Genomic DNA, 27778 nt, shown 5'->3' on the forward strand with positions numbered 1-27778 from the left:
TCTCATGTGCAACTTTGTCTCTTCCAGAGTACAAATGTAGAGACAATAAAATGTAGTGTAACAGAAAGGACATAAATGTGCTGTTTAATTGTCACATGTAGAGTATATTACAGCGCAGTGACATTCTTTCTTTGCATATACTAGTGATATAAGCTGGGGTCAGAGTACAGGGTCAGCCATGATACAGCGGCCCGTGGAGCACAAAGGGTTAAGTTGCAGCTTGGCGATAATTGGGGCTTAAACCCCCGACCTGCCGATCACTAACCCAAAGCCTAAACAACTGAGCTACTATGTCCCTCATAGTAAATTTCTGTCTTTCTTTCGGCTTCTCCCATCAGGGGTCGCCACAGCGGACCATCCGCATGTTCGATTTGGCACATGTTTTTACGCTGGATGCCCTTCCTCACGCAACCCTCCCCATTTATCCGGGCTTGGGACCGGCACTAAGAGTGGCTGGTGTTGGTTCCCTGACCGGTGATCGAACCCGGGCCGCAGCGGTGAGAGCGCCGCATCCTAACCACTAGACCACCAAGAACTTATGTCCCTCATAGTAAATATAATAGTAAAACCAAAGTAGTAAGATTATGGTACTATACATTAGTTTATATGACACTGTGGACAAACCTATGATGAATATCAGTATATTTGATTAAATATACTTTGTTACTTTACTTAAGTAATTTTTGGCTACTTTCTAGTTTTTCTACTTAACTACATTTATGATTTAATATATGTACTTTTTACTCCACTATATTTTAATTGACAATGACCGCTACCAATTCGATTTTGCATCTCTGTTGAAGATGTCATTAAGCTTAACACTCTCCTACCCCATCTGCTGCATGCAAGCGACTTTTTAGCACCGCTGGCCTCATTTTCAGTCCAAAAATAGCTAGAATAAATTCCAAAAAAACAGTTTTTGTTGAAGCTGAATAAAAATATGAGACTGAGAGGTGCATCAAATTACAGTCAGTTTTTTTTTTTTTGTTTTCCATTAACTAAAATGAATTACTTTTATTTGACTTGTCCATTAAATACAAATGGCTTACTTGCATTAAACTTAGTTAATGCAGTGTTGAGGTATACAATTTGATTTGTCTTTTAGGAAATAAATCCTCAGCATCTGTTTTTGGCATGTATCTAGTGCATTTTTAAGCCGACGTTCAATAGGAGTCAAATACTCAAGTGCTGTTCAAATCAGATACACTTTGACCTTTGCTCTTTACTTTTTAAAGTCATACTGGAATTGATTTTTTAACTTGGAGTAAGTTTTGCAGTAAGGTATGGTTTTCTTTATACCTCTGCAATTACAGTAGGTTATAAAAAATAAACTAGAATTATTGTACAGTAGGTTGATAAATGTCACTCGTCCACATGCACAGCAAATTCGCATTTAGCGTTCGTTTCATAAAGGGTAATAACAGCTTAAATTGGCAAACTTCTGACTAAGTGGCAAAATCCTGCTCTTCAAATAATGCAGCTCAGCCACTACCGTGAGTCACTTAGCCACAATAACCTTTAATATATTTTTATACTTTTGTTAATAAATGGTTAGTCTACAGTATAAGACTCTCTCTCTTTCAAAGCATTAATATGAAATGACTTGATTTTACATCTAATTAAAAATATATTAAATAAACATGCAGTTTAAACTTTAGCATTAACCATACACAACCGTGTAGAAGCTTATGCTTATTATATATTTTAAAGCCTAGGTTTAAAAATGGACACAGATTCATAAAATCTCTATAATGGAAATGCTTTTTCAAACTGGATTTTCATAAATACCACATTTCCAACAATTAAGGATCATTATGCAATTCAATTTGCTTGTATCTAGCTTGATCATTTTTTTGTCATCTCTTCAAAATATACAAAAGCACAGAAGCAAATATGTATTATTGTTATATACGGTACACTGCATTGCTAAAAGTATACAGACACTTAATCAATCACACCCATATGTGCTTGTTGACTATCCGGCTCCAGATTTAGCCCTGATTTAGTCCTAATGAGCTTTACTCTTCTCTGCTTTTTAATATGTTCGGGAGCATGGCTGTGGGGATTTATATTTATTCAGCCACAAGAGCATTAGTGAAATCAGCTTCTCAGAACAGGATAAAGAACTCTGGTGGTGCAGTTGATGTTCCAGTTCATGCCAAAGGTGTTCAGTGGGGTTGAGGTGAAGGCACTGTGTAGGACACTTGATTTTTCCACTCCAACGTTAGCAAACCACAGGCATTCTACACAGGCATTGTTATGCGGAAGATCTCTGAGCCTTTTCATTCCAGGGAAGGGAAATCTTTATACAACAGTTAAAAAGGAATACATACGAGTGTGAAGGTCAGGTGTTCTTATACTTTTGACAATGTAGTGAAGATGAGAATTGTGTTTGTGCTTGATTCAATTCCATATAAATGGCTTGCTCTAATAGTATTATTTTATTACTATACAAAATGATGTCCTTTTCCTTTAATACGTACAGCTACTGTACAAAAATACTGAGAGAAATACTGGGAGCCAGATGGACAGTATGCACATGGAAAGGTGCAACTGCAACAACAAATCTGCAATCTGATTTCTTGTACCAGTGTATGTGCTTGTGACTCTATTCATGCACATAATATTTCTAAAAAAGAACTTTCACTGAGATTCTAAAATCTATGACAAAAACCTAAAAAGGAAATGACCCATCCTGACCAAATTCTCAGAGAAAAGCAATACAGCTTGCATGCACCTGCTTCTGGGAGGTGGACAAAATGAACAAAAAACTCAGCACCACTAATTACAGAAGGTTTAACGTGTGCATAATCAGACAAATATTATTATATTTTTTTCTGTGCCAACCTTTCACTTGTTGCACAATAATCCCACAACTGTGTATGCATGAGGGTGCAATCAAACCATAACTAAGTGCTGCTTTATATGCTTTTGTTTTAATAGGGGTGCAACGCTATGTCACTATGTGTATACGTTTATTCAGACCATAAACCAGACACTCTGTGAAGTTTTTTAGCAAGTGTTCTATTAGAAATATCAAGCTAAAGATTTATGAAAGCAAATAAATTACATCTGTTTTAAATCTGGAAGCTGTTATTAGTTTTATTAGTTGCTTTACTTTGTCATAGATCAGGAACACCAGAAACGTTTGCTGGGTATGCTATCAGAATTGATTCTGAAGCTGGACTGTGTACAAAAAAATGGAAATTTCATTTACGTTACCAAGATGTTGACATTTAATGCTTTTTTGGGTTGCTAAAACTGGCGACTAGTAAATATTTTGCCATTGTAACTACCTTGCATCTGTGATGCCTGCCTATCATGTTTCCCAATTGCCTATTACAAGAATTTTAATACATTCAGATGTAAGGCATAACTTATAATGGTGGTACTGGCAACATGTTATTATTTTTATTATTGTTTTTATTTTTAGAAGTAGTAGTAGTAGTAGTAGTAGTATTTTTTATCATCATTCTTGTTATATTTAGTAGTAGTAGTAGTAGTATTGTTGCTAATCTACATAATCATTCTTTTTTTTGTAGTAGAGGTAGAAGACAGTAGTATTTTTATTCATCATTATTATAATTTTAGTAGTACTATCAATCATTATCATCATTATTATTAATATACTGTAAATATTTTTTTGAATAGTAGTATTGTTGTTTATCATCATCATCATCATCATCATCATCATCAGTATCACCTTTCTTCCTATTAATATTATTATTATTAGTAGTAGTAGTAACCCAGCCATTAGGGGGGCACAAGCCAGTGTACTCTTAGTGCCGGTCCCAAGCCCGGGTAAATGGGGAGGGTTGCGTTAGGAAGGGCATCCAGCGTAAAACATGTGCCAAATCAAATATGCGGATCACAAATGAGAATTTCATACCGGATCGGTCGAGGCCCGGGTTAACAACGACCGCCACAGGTATCGTTAGCCGACAGGGTACCGGTGGAAATTGGGCTACTGTTGGCCGAAGGAGGAGAAGGAGAGGAGGAAGGCGTCTACAGAGACGGCAGGAAAAGGAGCAGTGTAGAAGAGTAGAGGTTCGGGTTGGTACTTTAAATGTTGGTACTATGACGGGTAAAGGGAGAGAGATAGCTGATATGATGGAGAGGAGAAAGGTAGATGTGTTGTGTGTTCAGGAGACCAAGTGGAAAGGTAGTAAGGCCAGGAACATTGGAGGTGGGTTTAAACTGTTTTATCATGGTGTGGATGGGAAGAGAAATGGTGTAGGGGTGATTCTGAAGGAAGCGTACAGTAAGAGTGTAGTGGAGGTGAAGAGAGTTTCTGATAGGGTGATGATCGTGAAGGTGGAAGTTGAAGGGATGATGATAAATGTCATCAGTGCCTATGCTCCACAAGTTGGCTGTGAGATGGAGGAGAAAGAAAGATTCTGGAGTGAATTAGATGAAGTGGTAGATGGTGTACCTAGGAAAGAACGATTGGTGATTGGGGCAGACTTTAATGGGCATGTAGGTGAAGGGAACAGAGGTGATGAGGAGGTGATGGGTAGGTATGGTTTTAAGGAGAGGAATGTGGAAGGGCAGATGGTGGTAGATTTTGCTAAAAGGATGGAAATGGCAGTGGTGAACACGTATTTTAAGAAGAAGGAGGATCATAGGGTGACGTATAAGAGTGGAGGAAGGTGCACACAGGTGGATTATCTTCTGTGTAGGAGATGCAACCTGAAGGAGATTGGAGACTGTAAGGTGTTGGCGGGGGACAGTGTAGCTAGACAGCATCGGATGGTGGTCTGTAGGATGGTTTTGGAGGCGAAGAAGAAGAGGAGGAAAGTAAGGTTTGAAAAAAGAATAAGATGGTGGAAACTGAAGGAGGAAGAGTGTAGTGTGAGGTTCAGGGAAGAGGTCAGACAGGGGCTTGGTGGTGGTGAAGAGGTGCCGGATGATTGGGCAACTACTGCAGGAGTGATGAGGGAGGCAGCTAGAAAAGTACTTGGTGTGACATCTGGAAATAGAAAGCAAGACAAGGAGACGTGGTGGTGGAATGAGGAAGTGCAGGAGAGCATTAGGGGAAAGAGATTGGCAAAACAGAAGTGGGATCGACAGAGTGATGAGAAAAGTAGGCAGGAGTACAAGGAGATGCGGCAGCAGGTTAAAAGGGATGTGGCGAAAGCCAAGGAAAAGGCATATGAGGAACTGTATAAGAGGTTGGACACTAAGGAAGGAGAAAAGGATTTATACCAATTGGCCAAGCAGAGGGACCGAGCTGGGAAGGATGTACTGCAAGTTAGAGCAATAAAGGATGGAGAGGGAAATGTGTTGACTAGTGAGGAGAGTGTGTTGAGAAGATGGAGGGAGTATTTTGAGCAGCTGATGAATGAGGAAAATCAGAGAGAGAGAAGGTTGGAGTAGGTGGAGTTGGTGAAGCAGGATGTAGATAGGATTAGTAAGGAGGAAGTGAGAGCAGCGATTAAGAGGATGAAGAATGGAAAGTCGGTTGGACCAGATGACATACCGGTAGAAGCGTGGAGATGTTTAGGAGAGATGGCAGTGGAGTTTGTAACCAGATTGTTTAACAGGATTCTGGAAGGGGAGAGGATGCCTGAGGAATGGAGAAGGAGTGTGCTGGTACCGATCTTTAAGCATAAGGGAGATGTGCAGACCTGCAGTAACTACAGGGGAATTAAGTTGATCAGTCACACCATGAAGTTATGGGAAAGAGTAGTGGAAGCCAGGCTGAGAGAAGAGTTGACCATCTGTGAGCAACAGTATGGTTTCATGCCGAGGAAGAGCACCACAGATGCCTTATTTGCTTTGAGGATGTTGATGGAGAAGTATAGAGAAGGACAGAAGGAGCTGCATTGTGTATTTGTGGATTTAGAGAAAGCGTACGACAGGGTGCCGAGAGAGGAGTTGTGGTATTGTATGAGTAAGTCAGGTGTGTCAGAGAAGTATGTGAGGGTGGTGCAGGACATGTATGAGGACAGTGTGACGGCAGTAAAGTGTGCAGTAGGTACGACAGACTGGTTCAGGGTGAAGGTTGGACTGCATCAAGGATCGGCCCTGAGCCCTTTCCTGTTTGCAGTGGTGATGGACAGGTTGACGGACGAGGTCAGACAGGAGTCTCCCTGGACTATGATGTTTGCAGATGATATTGTGATTTGTGGTGAGAGTAGAGAGCAGGTTGAGAAGAGCCTGGAGAGGTGGAGATATGCGCTGGAGAGAAGGGGAATGAAAGTCAGTAGGAGTAAGACAGAGTACATGTGTGTGAATGAGAGGGAGGGCAGTGGAGTGATGCGGTTGCAGGGAGAAGAGGTGGAGAAGGTGGAGGAGTTCAGGTACCTGGGGTCAACAGTGCAAAGTAATGGAGAGTGTGTTAGGGAAGTAAAGAAAAGAGTGCAGGCAGGGTGGAGTGGGTGGAGAAGAGTGACAGGAGTGATTTGTGATAGAAAAGTATCTGCAAGAATGAAAGGGAACGTTTATAGGACTGTGGTGAGACCTGCGATGTTGTATGGATTAGAGACAGTGGCATTGAGTAAAAGACAGGAGGTGGAGCTGGAGGTAGCAGAGCTGAAGATGTTGAGGTTTTCGTTGGGAGTGACGAGGATGGACAAGATTAGAAATGAGTTTATTAGAGGGACAGCACATGTAGGATGTTTTGGTGACAAGGTGAGGGAGGCGAGATTGAGATGGTTTGGACATGTGCAGTGAAGGGACATGAATTATATTGGTAGAAAAATGCTGAAGATGGAGCCACCAGGTAGGAGGAAAAGAGGAAGGCCAAGGAGGAGGTTTATGGATGTGGTGAGGGAAGACATGCAGGTAGTGGGTGTAAAAGAGGCGGATATAGAGGACAGGGTGGTATGGAGATGGATGATCCGCTGTAGCGACCCCTAATGGGAGCAGCCGAAAGAAGAAGAAGAATTATTAGTAGTAGTAGTAGTAGTACTAGTAGTAGTGTTGTTAATTTACCTCATTATTATTATTATTATTATTATTATTATTAGTAGTAGTAGTAGTAGTAGTAGTAGTAGTAGTAGTAGTAGAACTAATAGTAGTAGTAAATATAGTATTGTTTTTATGTATTATTTGTAGTAGTAGTATTGTTAATCATCATCACCATCATTAATATTTAGTAGCAGAAGTGGTACTAGTTGTATTGTTTTTCATCTCATCATCATCATCGTACTTATACATTAGTATTATTATAATTATAATAATATAATTATTATAGTAGTATCATTGTTCATTATTATCATCAGCATCATTATTATTAATTTACTTGACATTTGATTTAATTGTACTTTGTTGTTTTTTTTATGTATTATTATTATTATTATTTTTATTTTTTATTTATTATTTTTATTTTTTCCGCTAAATAAGAGTGATGTTATACTTTTCTAAAATAGATTATTAATGTTTGGCAAGTGATGCACTAAAAACAGTTCTTGATTTACTCTGGTGTTCATGACAGTTTCATGACAGCTGCATTTGCATTCTTGTACCCTGCATGTCAACAGATTGTCACCGTCAAGTACATTAAAGTGCAGATCATGAGTGTCTCTAACAGATGCAGCTCAAACTCAGTGTGTCACTTATAAGTGACACTTAACATCATTGTATGTAGATTTGCTAAAAACAAACTTCATTAAACTAAATAAAAAAATAACACAATTCAAAAATGTTTATGCAAAATAAAAAGCCCTTCAAAGATGCATAGAGAATTTAGTACAAGTGCCTTAAGCCGCACATAACTGTGAGATAAATACTAATCTGTAATGGGTGAAAAGATTTTGTCAGAATGACAGTTTGAAAGTATCTAAGTAGATATTTGTTTTTGTTCTATATCGGATATCCACATGTTAAACTTCGACCTCGCCTGACGACAATAAACTGAGAACCAAACACGATATGTCATTTTTTACAGTAGGCCATGTTGACTAGGTAAGTGTTTGCTACAGTAGGTTAGGAGGTCAGCTTGCTGGATTGTTTTTACTAGCTTTTCCTTGCTAGTTGGCATTTTACTTATTTATTTGCTTTATTTCACAACTTTTTCACTTGCATTTGCCTGCTAGTTTACTTTTTGTTTGCTAGTTTGCTTCCTCTAGCTGGTATACTTTTCACAGCTAGTTTTCTTTTGCTCTCTTGGTTGCTGTACTTTACTCTTTTGCTATTATTTGCTAGTTTGCTTTCACTAGTTAGTAGACTTTCACTTACTTGTTTAATTTAGCTTAATTGTTTGGTCTTCCTTGCAAGTGTTTACATAGTTTGCATTTGCTAGTTTACTTTTACGTGCTATCTTTTTTTCTTGCTTATTTTTGTTTAATTTTACTAGTTTGCATTCCCTTATTAATTTCCTCATGCCAATCAGTTAGCTTTTTGCCTGCTAGTTTGAATTTGCTAGCTAGTTTGCTTAAACTTAGTCATTTTGAAATACTACCTGCAATGCGTACTTTTTTCTTCTCTTATTGTATTTATACATTGTACTGTGTATATACTGTATATTATAGTATGTGTATATTCTTTATATATATTTGCATTTATTTTTTTAATTCTTTTCTTTGCTGCTGTAACAAAGAAATTCCCCCACTGTGGGACGAATAAAGATATATCTTATCTTAATTGCCTTTAGTTACTAATTTATTATTCTTGTTCATTTGCTTTTTCTAGCTTGTTTGCTTTTGCTTTGTTTGTGTTAACTAAGTAGTTTGCTTTTTATTAAGTTTTATTTTACTTAAGCTTATTTTTGCTTGTTTCTAGTTGATAGTTTACTTGTTTCAGTTTGCTAATGCGGTCTTGGTCGCTGTCCTTCACTATTTTGCTTATATTTCCTAGTTTGTTTTTACTAGCTAGTAAGCTAGTAAGCACTAGTTTGCTTTAGTTTATTTGTTTGGTCCGCCATGCTAGTTTTTTAATTAGTGGTTTGCTTCTGTTAGGTTTTGGCTGGCTAGACCGCGTTCCCTTCATTTTGCTCATTTAGTTTTTTACTTGGTAGTTTGCATTTGCTGGCTACTTTTTTATGTTGCTTCCTAGTAGACTTTCCCTAACGAGTTTGTGCTTTACTAGTTTATTTTTGCTCACCATTTAGTTTATTTTGCTTCTAAGTTTGTTTTACATGTTTGTTTTAATCATTAGGCCACTTAAACTCAATGAAGACATCGAATGAAAGACGCAGAAGCTGCATCAGAATTTGTTCATGATTTCTGGAGTTAGACATTTTGCAGTTTTACTTAATTCTCAGTGGCCAATCCATGTTATGTCCAAGTCCAACTTACTGTTGCACTGAAAAGAAAAAAGATTCCGCAAAGTACCTACAGTGTGAACTTTGGAAAGTCACAAATTACTCATACTCTGTGGTACGAGAACCACATTAACCTAATTAGAAAGCAATCATAGATATAGGCTCTCTGGGGCATTAGCAATATTTTCCACTTTTCCTTATTACAGTGTTTCATCATGTCTGTGTTCCATCACACATATAAGTGGAACAATATAAAAAATTTATTTGACCCACCAATGAAAATTTGTGGAAATGTTTTTAAATGTTTGATATTTCTATCCTTTTCTATACGATTATATTTCTTTGAGAATCAAGAGCTTTTCTGACTATTTAAAGTTGTACATCTTCTGACTCAATTACTACATTAAAAAAGATGCCCTGAGCCGATGCAAAATAGCGAACAGAGCATGACAGTCAAACTTCAGCCTGCTCAGGATTGCGTGTGATTACATCAGGCTCAACATCACGGTCGAGTTGCTTCGCTGCGTCGCTGCATCGCTGTGCATTAAAAGGAAAGCCCTGGCTAATTAGCCATGTGAGTGTAGATATCGATTCTGAATGTAAAATGACAGATTGGCTCTGGACTTGATGGATAACAGCGGTGAAAAAGCTGATCAGAAATGCCAGCGCAGCACCTTCTTCACGCTCCGGGGCTTCAGGATGAGGTTCTCCTGGCACAGGATCAGGATCTGATGAATGAGAGAGGAGGAGGGGAGAGTCAGCATCAAATACACTGGGTATACACATATTACAGGGGAAAAAATGTGTACAAGAACAAGATATCGTTTAATAGATATTTGAGTTCATACGTGTAAATATCATCAGAATTGATTTTTATCAAATTAGTTTGTGCATCAACATTGAAATTTCACTTAAAAGTAAAAGATACATAGAAATATATATTTTTTTATCTATCAAGTTGATTAAATAATAAATTTTTTACTACACTATAAATACTTTGAATTGTCTTGTTTGTTTAGAAAATATAGATTTTTAATGACAGCATCTCTGTAGCTCTGGCTGAAGGATTTGCATGAATTGCCATGTTCTATTTCTATAACAACAAATTACACACAAATGTAAAGTATGTAATTGTTTATTTTTCTGGGTTTTTTTCAAGCGATGTTTCTTTAGCATTTGGAGCACTGGAAGGAGTCCCCAGTATCATCGCTTTAATAGAGGGTGAAGTCGCCACTTTACGTTTCCCAAAAATGATATCTGATTTCATGTTAACTTCTTGTAAGTGGACAAAAGAGGATAGTAAGACTTTTTAATTTTAAATCTGTAGTAAACTAATAATTATTTTATATTCTCTGTTTCACAACAGATTAAATGTACCACTAAATTTTACTACTGTAAAAATTGATAAAACTGGTCATTTTGTAAAAAAAGAAATGTGTTTGAGTTGAAAAAATAGCTGTTGTATAAGAGATATACACAATAACTCTTCTGTCAATTAATATTTTCTTCTTATCTTGGGTCTGTACTTAATTTAGAAGCTGGTGCTTTTAAAAATCTTTTAAACATAAAACAAAAAAATTTTAATATAAAAAAAAAATATATAAAAAAAAAATATATACAGTTTGTGGACAAACCTATTGGGACACCCGGCATCTCCAGCCATATGTGGTGCTTCTCCAAACTGTTACCAAAAAGTTGAAGGCACACAATTGTATAAAAATGTTGGATTTCTGATCAGAGTTCAAATCCCACTACTACTAAACCTCTACTGCTGGCCCTTAAGCAAGGCCCTTAACCCTCAACTGCTCAGTATTATAATTGTAAGTTGCTCTGGATGAGGGCATTGGATTAAATTTCCCCTTCTCTTAAACTAGGAGACCCAAACCTGTTCTAGCATGATATTGTGCACAAAGCCAGCTCCTTGGAAATGTGTTTTCCATGAGTTAGAGTGGAAGATCTTCAGTGGCCTGATATCAAGTTCTGACCTCCACCTATTGAACACCTTTGGGATAAATTGGAACGCTGACTGCATCCCAGACCTCCTCACCCCATGTCAGTTACCTGACTTTTCACCCTTGTGGAGAACCAAGCACAAATCCCTACACTCTAATATATAGTGGAACATCTTCCCATAACAGTTAAAGTAAGCAAATATGTTGTCCACCATTACTCTATACCATTCAGTGTCAATGCTATCTTAGTTAAAGATCTGGGCTTTTTTTCTCTCTTTATATTGGTTTTACAGTGTAAATACTTAAAACGAACAATCCAGCCCTGTATATTAATAATTTTTTTGAAACCTGAACAGCAAAAGATTTTTGCACTGCACTGCAAAAATGCATTTTTTCCCACCGCAGTAATTTGAGACAAGGCTGAGTTGCTAACGATGTGCTTTATCTGGACCGATCTACAACAACACAACATGATTACAGCGATCTGAATGTGCTGTTTTTCTGGCTCGCCTGGCTCGTCTGTTTTCCCGAGAAAACCTCAGACTAACATTCAAACGCTTAATTACTTTTAGTGGCATACACAGAGTAATAACTCTCTGTGATTGTGCTGATTTTGCGATAACTGTTACTCTTTTGAAACAAACTTTGGAGTTGTCGAAGGGTTTATTGTCTATTTAAATATTTACGTTGGGAGACATTCAGGAGCTTGTTAAAATCGCTAAAATAAATACACTATATGAACAAAAGAATAGAGACATCTGATTTTTCCAGCCATATATGGTTCTTCCCCAAGTTGTTACCACAAACCTGGAGGCACACAATTATATATGATGTCTTTGGATGTGAAAGCATTAAATATTCCATTTACTTGAATAGAAGACTCTAACCTGTTCCAGCATGACGATGCCCTGTTGCACAAAGCCAGCTACATAAAGATGCTTTACATGTGTTGTAGTAGAAATCTTGAGTGGTCTGCTATAGAGCGCTGACCATAACCCTGGATGAATTGAAATGTTGGTGCATTAGTGATGGCTGCACCCCAGGCCTCCTCACCTTATCTCACCCATATCACTACCTGACTAGCTACAGTACTAACACCCTTGTGACTGAATGAGCACAGATTTCAACAATCACACTCTAAAGTCTAGGGGAACATGTTCCCAGAAGAGTGGAGGTTAGCAAATAATAGTGGAAGATCTTGAGTGATATGCTGTAGAGTTCTCAAAACAACCCAATTGAACACCTTTGGGATAAATTGGAACCCAGGCCTCCTCACCCGACATTAGTACCAAGCACAAATCTCCAGAAACACACTTCATTCTTCAGGGAATACAATCCACTATATTTTGAAGCTTATTACAAAAGCAAATGCGGAATGGAATGTTCAAATAGCACATATGAATCTTATGGTCAGTTGTCCCAAACCTGTGTCCATAGATTGTTTTTTTTTTCCATTGTCTGTCTTTTTCACATATTTTTATTCCATTCATCTACAGCAATTGCTCAGAAGGTAGTCCTGAGTGCAAGGTTTATTTTAAGGGACTCAGGTTTATTTGAGCAGATGTTTATTGAACATTAAATAATGCAAGTTGTTCCAAAGAGGTTTTACAACATCAGATTTTTTAATTCTAAAAATAATTGGAAAGTTGTTGTACTACTAGAAAGTTCAGGCTGTTATTGGAAAATATTCAACTTCTTGCTTGTAACATCCACTTTAAATCAGACATCATAGAACTCACTTATGTTATTATTTTCCAATAAAAGCACCTCTTAACCCATTTTATTGCTCATGTAATCACAGTTGGTAATATGTTTACATTTATTAGAATGGATCAAAAGCTTGATTAAATTCCAATTTAACATCTGCGTTTTGGTTGGATCATACTATGCGCTCTGCGATACGGAAGTGGAGGAGCTTATGAAAGGTTTTAACGTGTGCCATTGCCAAGCTCGATATAACTTGGCCGGCTCATGAGCATGAATTGCTTTTATCTAGTAAATTATATGAGCGCATTCTAACACCCGTATCACAAATCCCCGGTTCGGGGTCTTCTCTTTTTCCCGACCTGCACACTGAGGTGTCCAGGTCATAGGTTAAGCCTTTTTCGGCCCGCCCCTTCACCCCCAGTTCTACTGTGTATTCCCAAATTATGGGGCGAAACGCAGCGGACCCTGTGCATCGCTCGGCGTCGAAGCCTTGTGAGGTCACAGATCTAAGGACTGTAATCTTCAACAGGAAGGCTTCGATAAAAAGGTCCTGACCCGGGACTTTCTGGGGATCCGGCCGTAAAGAGGTGCGCCGCACTGATCTATCAGGTTTTCCACCTAGTCCCGGCCCCCTCAGGGACCTGGTCCGTTAACCCTGCAACCCTCAGTGCTTCAGGGAATTGCCAGCTGCCAATACTGGGTTCTTCTATTTGGCCTTGCCCTTTCACCCCATACCGTCACAAACTATGTGGATACGGCTCTGGATCATCTGAGGTCTCTGGGCATCCACATCTTCAACTACATCGATGATTGGTTGATCCTAGCCCAATCAGAGCAGTTGGCAGTCCGAGATGTTGTTCCCACATGAAGGCGTTGGGGTTTTGGTTGAATGCCGGGAAGAGTGTGCTTTCTCCATTACAGAGAACCACCTATTTCTGTGTCATATGGGATTCTACTACTTTGCATGCGCAGCTTTTCCCTGCCCGCATTGTGGCCATCATTACGGCCGTCAGGAAGGTCAAGGAGAAGGGCAGCCTATCACTGTCAAGCAGTTCCAGCAACTTCTAGGGCTTATGGCAGCTGCATCCAGTGTGATTGTACTTGGCCAGCTGTACATGAGACCCCTTCAGTGGTGGCTCAGGACCCATGGGTTCCCACGGAGGGGCAACTCCCTCCGCACCATCAAGGTCACGTGGCAATACCTACGTGCCTTAGATGTTTAAAGAGATCCCCGGTTCCTATCTCTAGGCCCCATGCTGGGAGTCCCCATTTGTCACTTAACGCTAACGACGGATGCATCCCTCATGAGGTGGGGAGCAATCATGAGCGTTTGCTCTGCCTGTGGGAAGGGCCCCGTCTACACTGGCACATCAACTGCCTAGAGATTCTAGCACTGAAGCATTTCCTCTCAGACCTCAGAGGTCACCACGTGTTGGTCTGTACAAACAATACTGCGGTGGTGTCCTACATCAACCTTCAAGGAGGTCTGCATTCGCGCCCCCCTTTGCAGGCTGGCGAATTAGATCCTCCTTTAGGCCCTGGGGAAACTCTCTTTGAGAGCAGTGTACATCCCAGGCTGGTTATATGAGGCAGCAGACACCCTTTCAAGGGGTTGAGACCTGGGGAACGGCAGATTTCATCGGGGTGGAGCAGGTTTGGGAGAATTTTGGAAGGGCCCAGGTGGATCTGTTCACGTTTTGGGAGAAATCGCACTGTCCCCTCTGGTTCTTCCTTACTAATTAAGTAAGGGGCTGGATGCCATGGCTCAGGCTGCACCTGTATGCCTTTCCCCCCGTCGTGCTGTTTCAAGTCAAGTCAAGAGGCTTTTATTGTCATTTCTACTATACACAGTGGTACACAGTCCTCAGGGACCCTTCATGGGAGATTCCTACGAGGAGGGATCTTCTTTTCCAGTTCGGGGGTGCCATATTTCACCCCCGCCTGAAGCTGTAGAGGCTGTGGGTGTGGCCCCTCAGGGGCCCCAACTCCAAGGTTCTGTTCTCCACACCGAGGTGGTAGAGACCATTCTCCACTCCAGAGGTCCCTAACATGTGGCCAGGTGGCCTCTGTTCTGCTCGTGGTGTGAGCACCACCAGCTGGATCCAGTTCACTGCCTAGTTGGTTCAGTGCTAGATTTCCTCCAGGGACAGTACACCAAAAAGTTGGCTCCGTCCACCCTTAAAGTCTACGAGTCTGCCATTTTGCCTTATCATGCCCCTGTGGCCGGCCAATCTCTTAGCAGAGACCCGTTTGTAACGTGTTTTCTAAGTCTAAGGCCCCCGGTACGACTAATTACACACATTATTTCAGAGCGCAAAGTGTTTCGATGCAGCATCTCATTCCCTCAGGGAACTAGGGTTACATACATAACCTAGAGACGTTCCAACACCAACTACTCCATGCCAGAGCCTTTTAGTAAAATCGTACTCAACATAGAGCATGAAGACAAAATATTTTTGTAAATGTTTTGATTTAATTATAGTGTTTCAAATTACATAAATCATCAGGATACCAAACTGAACTTTTTATGTTTCCACATTAATTGTCGAATGTGTGCACCATAGTGTTTTTTTGGTCTGGGCAGTAGGGATATAAGTCTCTGTTCCATTACAACAATTGATAGAGGTAATGCTCTACTTAAGAATGCGAACCGCCAATAAAGAAGAAGAAAAAGAGGAGGAATGGTGGTTTTCGGTGCTTGATTTGAGACTTGCCTTACACAATGCATTTCCATGCCTACACAAAGCAATTTTCATGAAAACACATTCTTCAAGATGGGAATCGAAGAACTCGTGCCCTTCACAGAATCCTAACCTCACCCAACTGAATGCATTAGGATAAACTAGAGCCCTGACTGCATTCCTGACCTGCTCACCTGACACCAAACCTTGACTTCGACAAAGCTCTAATTAATGAATGAGCACAGATCTCTATAGATACACCCCAAGATCTAGTGAAAAGCCTTCCTAGAGGAATGGAGGTTATTATAATTGCAAAAGGCATGTTCAGCAATTATATAAGTGTTATGTTCAGGTTCCCTAGTATTTTTGGCCATTTGGAGTTTCCTTTCTTACCAAGTTTTGACCACAGTGGAATCTTGCATCAGGTTAAGGTTTCATAAGTTGTTTAAAGAGCCAGTTTAAAGTGTAATCACTGAGCTACCACTTTCCCAAATTAGACATTTTTGCCAATTTAGATGGTAGACAATAAAAAAAAAAATATATATATATATATATATACATACACATTATTATCAGTGATCTGTCTGCAATCTGTTTGTTCTGGATCATGAGTTTTATTGTGAATCCCTGATCAAGCTCACTAACCCTCATATACCTAGTTGTTTTGGACAAATCTGTCTGCCAGATAGACATTTAATGAGGGAAACGATTTTAACCAAGAGTGCAGAGAGCTCCATACTGACCCAATGTGGTGACTGTGAGTACTGCACCGCGATCAGCATAGCTGCTTTCTCCCATCGAATTAATTGCGTTAACTGAAAAGTTGTAGATGGTCGAAGGTTTCAAGCCGCTCACTGTGTACACGGTGGATCTTGGGGGAAAAACATCGACGTACTGGTAACTGGCAGACCCTGCCCACCGGTACCTGCTCATCAGATACAGCAAACACATTAACATTTTATTCTGAAAATCAGGCAATGTTGTAGATGTTACATAAACATTGAAAGCTCTGTATTTGTCAATTAAATACACTTTTAAGCTTTTCAATCGTTAAATGTAACAAATTACTGCAGGTTTGCATTCAACAAAACACGAGTTAATTAATCCATATTGGAATGCATACAGTATGTAACCAGAACGTACTATGTGTAAATGAAAAATGGATGAGATATTTTACTTGTCATACATTAAAGCAAAATAAAATTCTTTCTTCGCCTAATCCAGCGATGTTAGGAAGCCGGGATTTGAGCGTAGGGTCAGCCATGATGCAGTGCCCTTGGAGCACAGAGGTTTGAGGGCCTTGCTTAAGTTCCCTTAAGGGTGTCAGCCTGGTGATCGTGGAGCTTGTATCGCTAACCTTTTCATCAGTAGCCAAGAGCCTTAACCACTGACTGTATTTCTGGTATAAGAAAATAATCCACACCTGGTTATTGTGATACTGTATGATCTACCATGACGCAGTGTGGATTACTTTCTTCAACAGCATGTTCCTGGGTCAGGGGGGAAAAGCATTGGACTTCTGCTTGTAAGGAGTTCAAATCCCAGCATTGCCAAGCTGCCACTGCTGGGCCTTAAACCTCAACTGCTAGGTTGTATAAATAAGAAAAATGTAAGTCACTGTTGTGTAAGGGCATCTGTGCAATGTAATTAATGTAATATTATTGTGTTTTTGCTCTTAGACAATAGCGATTTGCCCCCAAAAATCTTTTTGGGTTGCTACAAAATCATTCCTTACTCGGAAAAAAAATAAAAATAAAAATAAATAAATCACAGGATATCATGTGACCCAATATCCAATTCAAAGTACTGACCCACATCTAGAAACTTCAGGAAATAAAAAAAAAATGCGTGTTTTGCAACAGAACGCTTTTGTTCCCTTTCAGGAACTCGGGCTGCGTCGAAATGCTTTGGAAATACGACCGAGTGTTCACACTCTGAAATAACGTGTGTATTAGTCAAAAATTGACTGGGCGGGGGGGATAAGCACAGCTTGTGTGTCACTTGATTGGGAGCAAAGTATGCGAAGTCAGTTCCCAAGGGAGCCGATTGTGGTCACTGTGCACCCATGTATTTGCGATACGGAAGCCGAGGAGCTTACGGAGGTTGTAACGCGTGCCATTGCCAAGCTCGATATAACTTGGCCGGCTCATGAGCGGAAAGTGCTTTCATACGTATATTAAATTAGATAATTAGACCTCCACTTCGGGGTCTTCCCTTTTTTCCCCAAGGTGATTCCACTTGGCCTGCTGTACATGGGACCCTTTCAGTGGTGGCTCAGGAACTGTGGGTTCTCACGTAGAGGCAACCCCCTCCGAACCAAGGTCACGCGGCGATGCCTACGTGCCTTAGATGTTTGGTGAGATCCCCGGTTTCTATCTTTAGGCCCTGTGCTGGAAGTCCCTGGTCGTCGCTTAACGCTAACAACGGATGCATCCCTCACGGGGTGGGGAGAGATCATGAGTGCTCTGTGGGAAGGGCCCCATCTACGCTGCACATCAACTGAAAAGAGATGTTGGCCGTGCTTCTAGCACTGAAGCATTTCCTCTCAGACCTCAGAGGGTACGATGTGTTGGTCCGTACGGACAATACTGCGGTGGTCTCCTACATCAGCCATCAAGGAGGTCTGTGTTTGCATCCACTTTGCAGGCTGGCGCACCAGATCCTCCTTTGGGCCCAGGGGAACTCCTCTCTTTGAGAGAGGTTTAAGAGTCAAAAAAGTAAAAGTCTATGCGTCTGCCATTTCAGCTTATCACGCCCCCGTGGCTGGGCAATCTCTGGGCAGAGACCAGATGGTAACACGTTTTCTAAGTCTATGGCCCCCGGTACGACCTAGAGTGCCTGGGTGGGATGTGGTCGTTGTTTTTCTGTGTTTTCTCAGTGGCACCTGGACGCTGAGGTCCCCGGTACGACCTAGAGTGCCTGGGTGGGAACTTAGAGGCACTTTTTAATCAAGACTGCGTTCTTGTTGGCTCTTTGCTCTATCAAGAGAGTAGGGGACCTGCAAACCCTCTCTTTCCTGGAGTTTACCACGGGTATGGCTAGTGCCTTCCTGTACCCCGTACGGATTACATCCTCAAGGTGCCCTCGGTCGTCCCACGACCCTTAAGATTACAGGCATTGTATCCTCCTTCTTTCCAGGCACACACTAGGCAGGGACTGGTCAGTCCTGCGTGATTGGACACTCGTTCCCAAAGACGTAGCTTGAGTTCCTGAAAGGAAACGTGTCTAGGTTACATATTTAACCCTAGTTCTCTGAGGGAACTAGACGCTGCATCTCTATGCCACACCTCCGGCATCCCTGCAGCGCTTCCTTCTCCCTTACAGAAGCTGCCGCTGCCCTCACTCATATGCATTTTATACTCCTGGTCGTGATGTCACCCCGCCGGTGACGGCCAGCTTCCAATTTTTTATTGATTACACACATTATTTTAGAGTGTGAAAGAGTTTCGACACAGCATCTTGTTCCCTCAGGGAACTAGGGTTACATACGTAACCTAGAGAAGTTTTATATGCTGTTAAATAACAACGCATATTCTTTCTTATTAGGCTTTAATAATTTGAAGTGTGGCCATGAAAGTCCCTGTAAATGAGTTGTTACTATAGAAACTAAATTGTATTAGAATGAGCTAATTATTATTAACCCTAAAATAAATATCAATAATATTACACCTGAAATCCTGGTACAAAATGCTTTCATTAAGCCCTGCATGTAATAATCCATTAAATACAGTAATATAGTCAGTATTGTGGATCATTTTGTAAAACAAATGTATAGTGTAGAAAAAATTATACCCAATTAACAGGATCTGATCTCCACCCACTTACATACCCAGTCACCTCCTTCTTCAACACTCAGCAGATCTTGTATTTCTTTTTCGCTTTGCCATTTCTAAAGGTTACTGGTAAAATGTCTTGTGTCATATCATGACATTAAAGTGTGGGAGATCACGGCACTGGCGTGTACAGATCCGTTCTCTGTGGTATGAACCCGGCAAGGTGACACCACCGCCTACACTCAGCTGACATTATTTACAAGCTACAATTTATAATCATAGGTGTCTGACCTGACTCGGAAATTTTGAATAAGCCCTCCGTCGAAGCCGGGCATCCACTCCAGAGTGACGGAGTTCGAGGAGACGCTGAGGAGCTTCAGGTCTGAGGGGGGGTCTGGGTAATCTGTCAAAAAAGAAAAACTAATTAGGTAGAGAGGCAGAGAGAATAAAATAGGTAGAGAGAATGATGCTGTCAGGTTGTAGAAACATGAATCCAAAAGACACAAATCCAAAGGAGGAATCTAAAATGCAGTGGTGGGCCATGCATTTCACACCTAGGCCTTCATTGGTGTCCTATCTGAATTAATTCACTTCTCAATACCCTCATTATGATGCCATGGCTATACAAACCATCAATATTATACAGAAGCACAGTATAACAGAGCGCTGCATCACAGACAGGAATCTCATACAGTAAGAATGAATGTCCAAATGAAAGAATAAAACCAAATGTACACAATTCAACAAGTCTCCTTTTACCGCAGCCACAGCTGCACCACCCGCATACGTCATCTCTAGCAGAATCTTCAGTATTACCCTTGTGTGTTTTGGTGCAAATTCTACTGAAAAGAATATACAAATACATGAATGGTTCATGAAAACAACTGGTTTGAACTGGTTTGGCTGACCTTTCCTTACAATGTTAAGCTTTTCTAGAAAAGTCTGACTTGTAAATGTCATTGTAAGTGTGCAATCAAATCAACTTTTCTCCTCTGTTAGTCATTTTGGAAAGAAAAGAAAAACAGCTATTAAATCCAACAAATATATCTGAGCTTGAGCAGTTTGTTATAGATGCGGTTTGCAAGATTTGACTAGTGCACTCTATGACCACTCAATCAAAGCATGTGAAAATGCAGATGTGTTTGAATGCTAAGGTTTTTTTGAGTGACAAAATTGCAGTCTTATTGGTTAAAGCTAAAGCTTGGAGTTTGTGATTTAAAAAAAAAAAAGTCCCCTTTGACCCTATTAACATGTGACTGCTTAAATCTGATTGGATAGATCCAATAAGATTTAGTATCCATGAGAAATGGTATGAAATTAAGAGAGACTATTGGGAATAATTTTAATGCATATTTATAGACAAAAATATATTAAAACGATGGTCAGTGATTGATAGTGTTTAAGCCAGCAGAGAAGGTTTTGCTTTAAACAGGAAAGTTCAGGAATCCAAAATCAGAAAATCTAAAAAGTGGGCAAAAAACTTTTCAGCAACATTGTCAAGGCTCACGGTTATGTCATGAGTACCACTAAAACTTAGGAAATACTTTGTGATTTCAAATTTCTTTTAAAGTTGCATTTAAAGTATGTGTGTGTGTGTGGGTGTGTGTGAGTGAGTGATTAAGCACAATGACTGAAAGCGCTGCAGGTTATGGGAAGTGTAGTCTTTTGAAGAATGTGGCATTTGCTGAGAATAATAAATAGTAAAGTAGACATATAATTAAATCAAAGAGAAATCTGATTAATCATTAATTTACATACTGCATAAAAATGAAAGGACTTAGTGGTCAGAAGGCAATAAGTTGCCTCTTTAACACTCAACCGCTTGAAAGATTGATCCAAGCCAGTCATAATACAGTCATCTGCCAAATGCTATACATGAAGCTGTAAACATGAACCCTACTGTAAGTCCACAGAATTAAATGATGCAATTCTATACAGATGCAGGAGTTTCCACACAAGTGGCTTTCTGACAGCACAGACTAAAAGCAGCCATGTGAAAAAAACGAGCTACCATCATAAAAGCACAATACACACAACAGTTATAACCCTGGAGTATCCTGCAACCTTGGCACTATGGATCTTTGCAGACCAACACATCGCCAGGATTTAATTATCAGCCTGAGGTTCTGCTCAAAACATACAACCTTGCATGTTAAAGAAAAATAAAACATTAGACTTTTTTATTGCTTGTTGCATAGTCCCTGTAATTGCGAAAAGGTAATTACTTGCTCATATTAAGAATGGGAAGCGACTCTATAAAAGGCATTACCCTGAATTTCCTAAATAAATCTTCTCCTCTGACTAAAATATAATTCAAGACATACACGCACTTAGCCTTTTAATGCACTGGTTTAAGTACTGTAACCTTGGAAGTCATATTATTTTACTGATGTAGTTTAAAAATAAAACCTGAAGTGCAGGGGTTACATTTACAACCTCGTCTCGTACTTAGATTAATAGCTTAACTGCAATAAAAGGCTTTTGTTTACACCCGATTCAGAGAAGAATAAAGAGAGCAACAAATGCTTGACGTAGTTCTCTGGATCTGAATACTTTTACAGTTTGCCCAGACAGTAGCCTGATGAGGTCTTCTGCTGTTGTTGCCAGTCTGCCACAGTGTTTGTCATGTTGTGTATTCTGAGATGCTTTTCAGCTCAGCACAGGTGTAAACAGTGGCTATTCAAATGGTCACAGCACTATTTATTATTGGAACTAGTCAGGCTGTTTCTGGCCGATACAGTTATTATATATATATTTTTTAATGATGATGATGATGACGAAGATGAAGAATGTGGTATAAAAATGATGATGATTAATGTAGTGGTAGTGGTCTCATGATGATGGTTATATAATGACAATGACAATGATTATTAAAAATAGGGTGGTAATAGTGAGGATGATGATGATAAAGACGATGAGGATGACACTGATGAAGAATGTGAAGAATTGTAGTCGTCCTGAGGATTATGATGGTTATGACAACGATGATGATGATGAATGTGGTGGCAGTGGTCGTTTTCATGATGATTGTGGTGGTAGCAATCGTTCCTATGCTAATGATGATGAAGAACGTGGTGGTAGTGGTCGTTTTCATGATGATGTTGATGATTGTGGTGGTGGTGGGCATTGCTAGATATGAAGATGATGAGCTTAGTGTTAGTGGTCTTTCTCGTGATGGTTATGATGACAATAACAAGAACACAGATGAAAATTATGGTGGTGATAGTCATAATGGTGGTGATGATGATGATGATAGATGTCATTGCTCGATATCGTGATTATCATGTGATGGTAGTGGTCATTCTCATGATGATGATAATGATGATGACGATGCTGATGATGGTTATGGTGAAATATGTGGTAGTAGTAGTCATAGCTGGATATAATGATTATGATGAGATGAATGTGTTAGTATTTTCTATTGTGGTCATTCTTTTGATGATGATGATCATTGTGACAAAGAAGTTGTTGGATGATGGCAGATGTGTTTGATTATCAATCGGATTTCCATTATTGCCGATGTTGACGAAGGTTGTGGTGATAGAAATCATGATGATGAGTATAATATTAGTTCTTGTCTGTGATGATGGTGATGATAATGTTAGCTCCTGACAGTGATGATGATGAGGAGTAGAAGGAGGAGGATGGGGGCAATTTAAATGATAATAGTGGTAGGAGGCAAAATTATTAAAGCTGGAAGAGGTTTCTCAGTGCAGAAGTCAGGTGTTGTCTTTCCTGAGTTGATATAAACAAATACATTTCCTATCATTGCTATCCTGATGAAAGGAAAGTGATCCTGAACGAATAGGAAGGGTCTTCTTCAGAGCTACTAAAGAAAGTAACACTGTAAGAAGAAAAGAGAGAGAGACTGGAATATACAGTATCTTATTCATTTTTCCAAGTAAGTGAATAGTAATTATATAATGGGGTAGTGAAGGGCGGAAGGAAGAGTCCTGCTTCTTTCCAAAAAACAAAAAAAAAACAAAAAAAGAAATATCTGAAAAAAAAAAAACTGTAATGGCATATAACAATCATTGAAAAAATGTGAAAAATCATACTTTTTTTCCTTGGGCATCTGACGATAAAAAGCATCTAGTATTTATTATCAGATTAATTATGAATATTCACAGCTGTAAAAATATAAAAGGAGGGGCCAAGCGAATATTGGATTGTATTTCATGGCTTTTATGATAAACATTAAACAGAGTGTAGTGGACTGGCCGGAAGACAGACAGAGAGAGAGAGAGAGAGAGAGAGAGAGAGAGAGATGAGACTATGAAAAATAAAGAGAAAAGCTGATGCAGTTACAGGAGTTATAAGAGCACTAAAAAGTGATTTAAAAGAAAAGGAAACGAGAAAGTAAGACAGAGGGGATTGTTTTGCTTTTGCTTAGGCAATATTGAGAAACTTTGACTTTTAAAATGCCCCATAATGCGGCAGCTTGCCATTTTAAAGGAAAGCCTGATCAACTTTTAACCCAATTTTATAAAATGTCGATTTTCATAGAAGAAAATAATGTTTTCTTTAGTGACTTGCCCTAAAAGAGTGCAAAGCCCAAACAGAGATGCATAGAAACACTCGAGTAAATCCTGCTTGCTCCCAAAAACCCCTAACCACAAATTAAGCTAGCAAGCTGCATTAGCTGTCATTGAAATGGTTTGGACATGTGCAGAGGAGGGACATGGGGTATATCAGTAGGAGAATGCCGAGAATGGAGCCGCCAGGAAGGGGGAAAAGAGGAAGGCCAAGGAGGAGGAGGTTTATAGAGTTAGTGAGGGAAGACATGCAGGTAGTTGGTTTGAAAGAGGCAGATGTAGTGAACAAGTAACCTTATGTTACTTGTGTCTCCTACATTTTACCTACTACCCTTTTTCCTACCCAGCATTCCCAGTTTACTTTATTACATTAGACTACACTAATGTTGCCTGTGTTATAGTAATGTAATTCTCCAGCCATATCCTAAGCCAATCAGGGTCATTGTTTATCTGTAAGAATGCATTTTGCCTACTTCCTGGTTTCCTTCCCAAAATTGCTAGTTTACTATTTTTAGATTAGACTACACTAATGGTGCCTTTGTATCAGTTATGTAATTCTCCTGAGCCAGTGCAAGAGTACAATGCATGAAATCATGCAGCTACATAATCAAATAATTCACTTTAAATGTCAGAAAAAGAAAATACATGTGATCATTGTGACATTGACATAATTGGTGGTGCTAAATGTGCTGGTTTAATTATTTTATAATAGTTTTAGAAACTTGACTAGGTAAAATAGAATGGGCAGACTTTAATAACCACTCTTTACAACCATTGTGAGCACAAGAAAAAAGCATCTCAGAAAACATCCTGGAATATACACAATGGGCTACAACAGCAAATGTATACATTTGCTTTGACTCCTGTTAAGCAAATATTAAAATCGGAGGCTACAAATGTCACAGCTCAGCTGAGGATTAAAAAACAATGGCATAAAAAGAAGAAAACTGCTTTTAAAGATTTGAATCCCATCGTGATGCAGGTATATTTACATATTTTGACACCTGGTATATAAATATGAGCTAAATAGATCAGGATTAGTGCAATTGTACTACAGCATATACACTATATAGACAAAGGTTTGTAGACACCTCACCAAAAGACTATGTACTAAATACTATGTACTTTTCGAACATCTTATACAATTTAGAACATTTAGTCCCCATTTACTGTTATAATAACCCTCATCTGGGAAGATATTCCACAAGCTTGAAGTATGCTTGTGTTCCAATGAATCCCAAAGGTGTTCAATAGGGTTGAAGACCACTCCAGAGTAAAAACTGGTTTTGATCTCCTAATTCAAGCTAAGGGAAAATGTATGACTACCACATCCAAAGATATCCTATACAACTGCGTGACTTCAATTATTTGTTTGAGTTTGGGGAAGAAGAACTGGAAAAGGCAGGTGTCTCAATACTTTTGACCATATAGTGTAGCTATGCAAGACTTGAACAAAGTGTAACATTCGCTATATGAGACAATCGCAAACACGATTTTCGCACCTTAGCAGCACCTAATGGGTTTTCCAGGGCACTATTAAAAACTCCATATACTGCTTATACACTAATACTAACTTCCTCCTGCCTCCTATACAACAAATACAGTGAAAAGTCAATGGATAAGGTGATCAATATTTATCTGATCTTACAGTCAGCTAAAAAAAGCAGTATAAAAAATGTGATTGTGTGCATGCGCATACTGGTGCTAAGAAGTTGGATGTTAAATGTGTCTTCTCCAAGGCTGTTTCGGGCGGTGCAGGTAAACACTGCATAGTCCAGAGCGGCACTCACATTTACTACAGTCAGAGTGCTGGTGTGTATGGCTCCTTCTTTCACTGTCTTCTCGAGATATCTTAACACACACACACACACACACACACACACACACACACACACACACACACACACACACACACACACACACACACACACAGGTTTATGTAGGTTTATGTAGGTTTATGTTCCGCACAACAGCTCACTACATATAATACAGATAATTATAGAATTAATATAACAAATAAAATGTCAAACATATGTAAATAGCAATAGTTATTACTTACTGAATTTCTCATGTCATAGACATGAGGTCGACTTACAAAGAAAAAAAACACACAAAAGCATGCAAGAACAACATAAAAGTCCTGGGATTATTTGAACAGATTCTTACAAAATACACTGCAAGCATATAATAGGATGGGATTGTATACTTCAGTACCTTGTCCTAATTAATAGCAGTAGTAGTATTGTAACATTATTAATTATCGTAAATGTAATTATTTAATACTAATGTTAGTAACACCATCAGTAGTAGTAGTAGTAGTAGTAGTAGTAGTCTCAGGAATTTAACAGTAATAGAAGAGTGGCTGTATAAGTCTATATTATAAACTCATACTCTGTGTTTGACCTTGGTTTGTCTTTCTCAGTTTTACCCTATTTTGCTATTTTTGGTATTCTGACCCTTCCTGGTTTCAAGATTTATTCAAGGTTTTTATTTGTCACAAACAATTATAAAATACAACTTGCAGTAAAATGTAAAAACTTGTCTTGGTATCTGTGTTGTTCTTGGGTTTTCATTCTATGTGTTTTAGTTCCATGTTACAGTAGTAGTAGTAGTAGTAGTAGTAGTAGTAGTAGTAGTAGTAGTAGTAGTAGTAGTAGTAGTAGTAGTAGTAATATCAGTAGTACTATTTGTAGCAGTAGTTATAGTAATATCAGCAGTAGTAGTGGTAAAAGCAGTACCAATAGTAAAAAGATTAGTAGTGGTAGTGAGAAGAGAAATGGCAGTAGCAGTAATACTGATATTTAAGTGGTTATGTATTAGTTGTAGCAGCACCAGTATTGGCTGCAGCAGCAGTAGTAATCGGATTAATAGTATTTAATGTAGTAATGGTAGCGTTACATGGCCAATGACTTTTATGTCAATTTCCCGTGTTTTGTGTGTATTTTCTGTGTGGGTGTGCACACACCGTGGGTTGTTATAGTCCAGTGGTATGCCGTTCTTTGCCCAGCTGAACTGGACACGAGGCACTCCTTCAGCCTGACAAAGCACATCAGCGTCAGTAGTACCGTCTCCTCGACTTGCCACTTTTCTCCATTGTGCCCCCTTTTGCAGCTCCGGAGCAACTTCATCAAACATACAAACATTTGATGTATATATGCTGTCAGTCAAAAGTTTGGACACAGATTCCCCTTTCTTTTCAATATTTTCAACATTGTACAATTAAAGTTAGGTAGAGCATTTCAGCTGCGAGTCCTGTAATTTGGGTGGGGAGGGGCGAAACAGACATAGTCTCAGATAAATGTTTGTAGGAATCTCATTTTTTAACCCTAACCTTATTACTTTTCTGGATTGCTATAGGACAGATTTCATGTATTTATATATGAAGGGAAAAAAATTCTTTAAGGAATTTTTTTCTATAGTACCTATTATTATTATTTTTATTTTACAATATCAACAGTGAATAATGGACAGTAAAGCTCAAAGTGTCTTCTTTTTAGAGATATTTAAATTGTGTATGAAGCCAACTTTTATCAGGAACTGTTAACATTTAAAGTTAGGTAGGGCATTTCAGCTGTGAGTCCCAAAATCTGTGTCAAAGGCTAACAGGTTAATACTGAATCTGATGAGAAAATGCTAAGAGTGTACAAAGCCGTCATTGAAGCTAAATATAGCTGCTTCGGACAATCTGAATTATAAAACAAATTTGGGGTTGTTTAATAATAAAAATTTTTTACTACATAATTCCATATGTGTACTTTTATAATTGTCTTCATTATTAAGGTATAATGAACGATATGATGCATAATTTTTAACATATTTGCATTAGTATATGTACCATACTTTTATTATTTAGAAAGTGACCAATAATTTGCTCCATTGCTGCTACATGATTATGACGTACAACAACACTACAGAGATGTGTCCA

General features: G+C 39.1%; 1 protein-coding gene across 3 annotated transcripts in view; it reads right to left on the minus strand.

Annotated features, from left to right (window-relative positions):
* nphs1 (NPHS1 adhesion molecule, nephrin) overlaps nt 1–27778 on the minus strand; it is a 149056-nt gene that overhangs the window by 8270 nt on the left and 113008 nt on the right. For all 3 annotated transcript variants that reach the window (XM_083547805.1, XM_083547807.1, XM_083547806.1), the window contains exons 20-24: nt 26819–26975; nt 25553–25704; nt 19610–19721; nt 16289–16470; nt 9880–9933 (exon numbers count right to left, since the gene is read on the minus strand). In XM_083547805.1, the coding sequence (XP_083403931.1) occupies nt 9880–9933; nt 16289–16470; nt 19610–19721; nt 25553–25704; nt 26819–26975 (657 nt within the window). The remainder of the gene's footprint in view (nt 1–9879; nt 9934–16288; nt 16471–19609; nt 19722–25552; nt 25705–26818; nt 26976–27778) is intronic.

Source organism: Silurus aristotelis (genome assembly GCF_946808225.1).
Source record: "Silurus aristotelis genome assembly, chromosome: 8".
NCBI classification, from domain to species: domain Eukaryota; kingdom Metazoa; phylum Chordata; class Actinopteri; order Siluriformes; family Siluridae; genus Silurus; species Silurus aristotelis.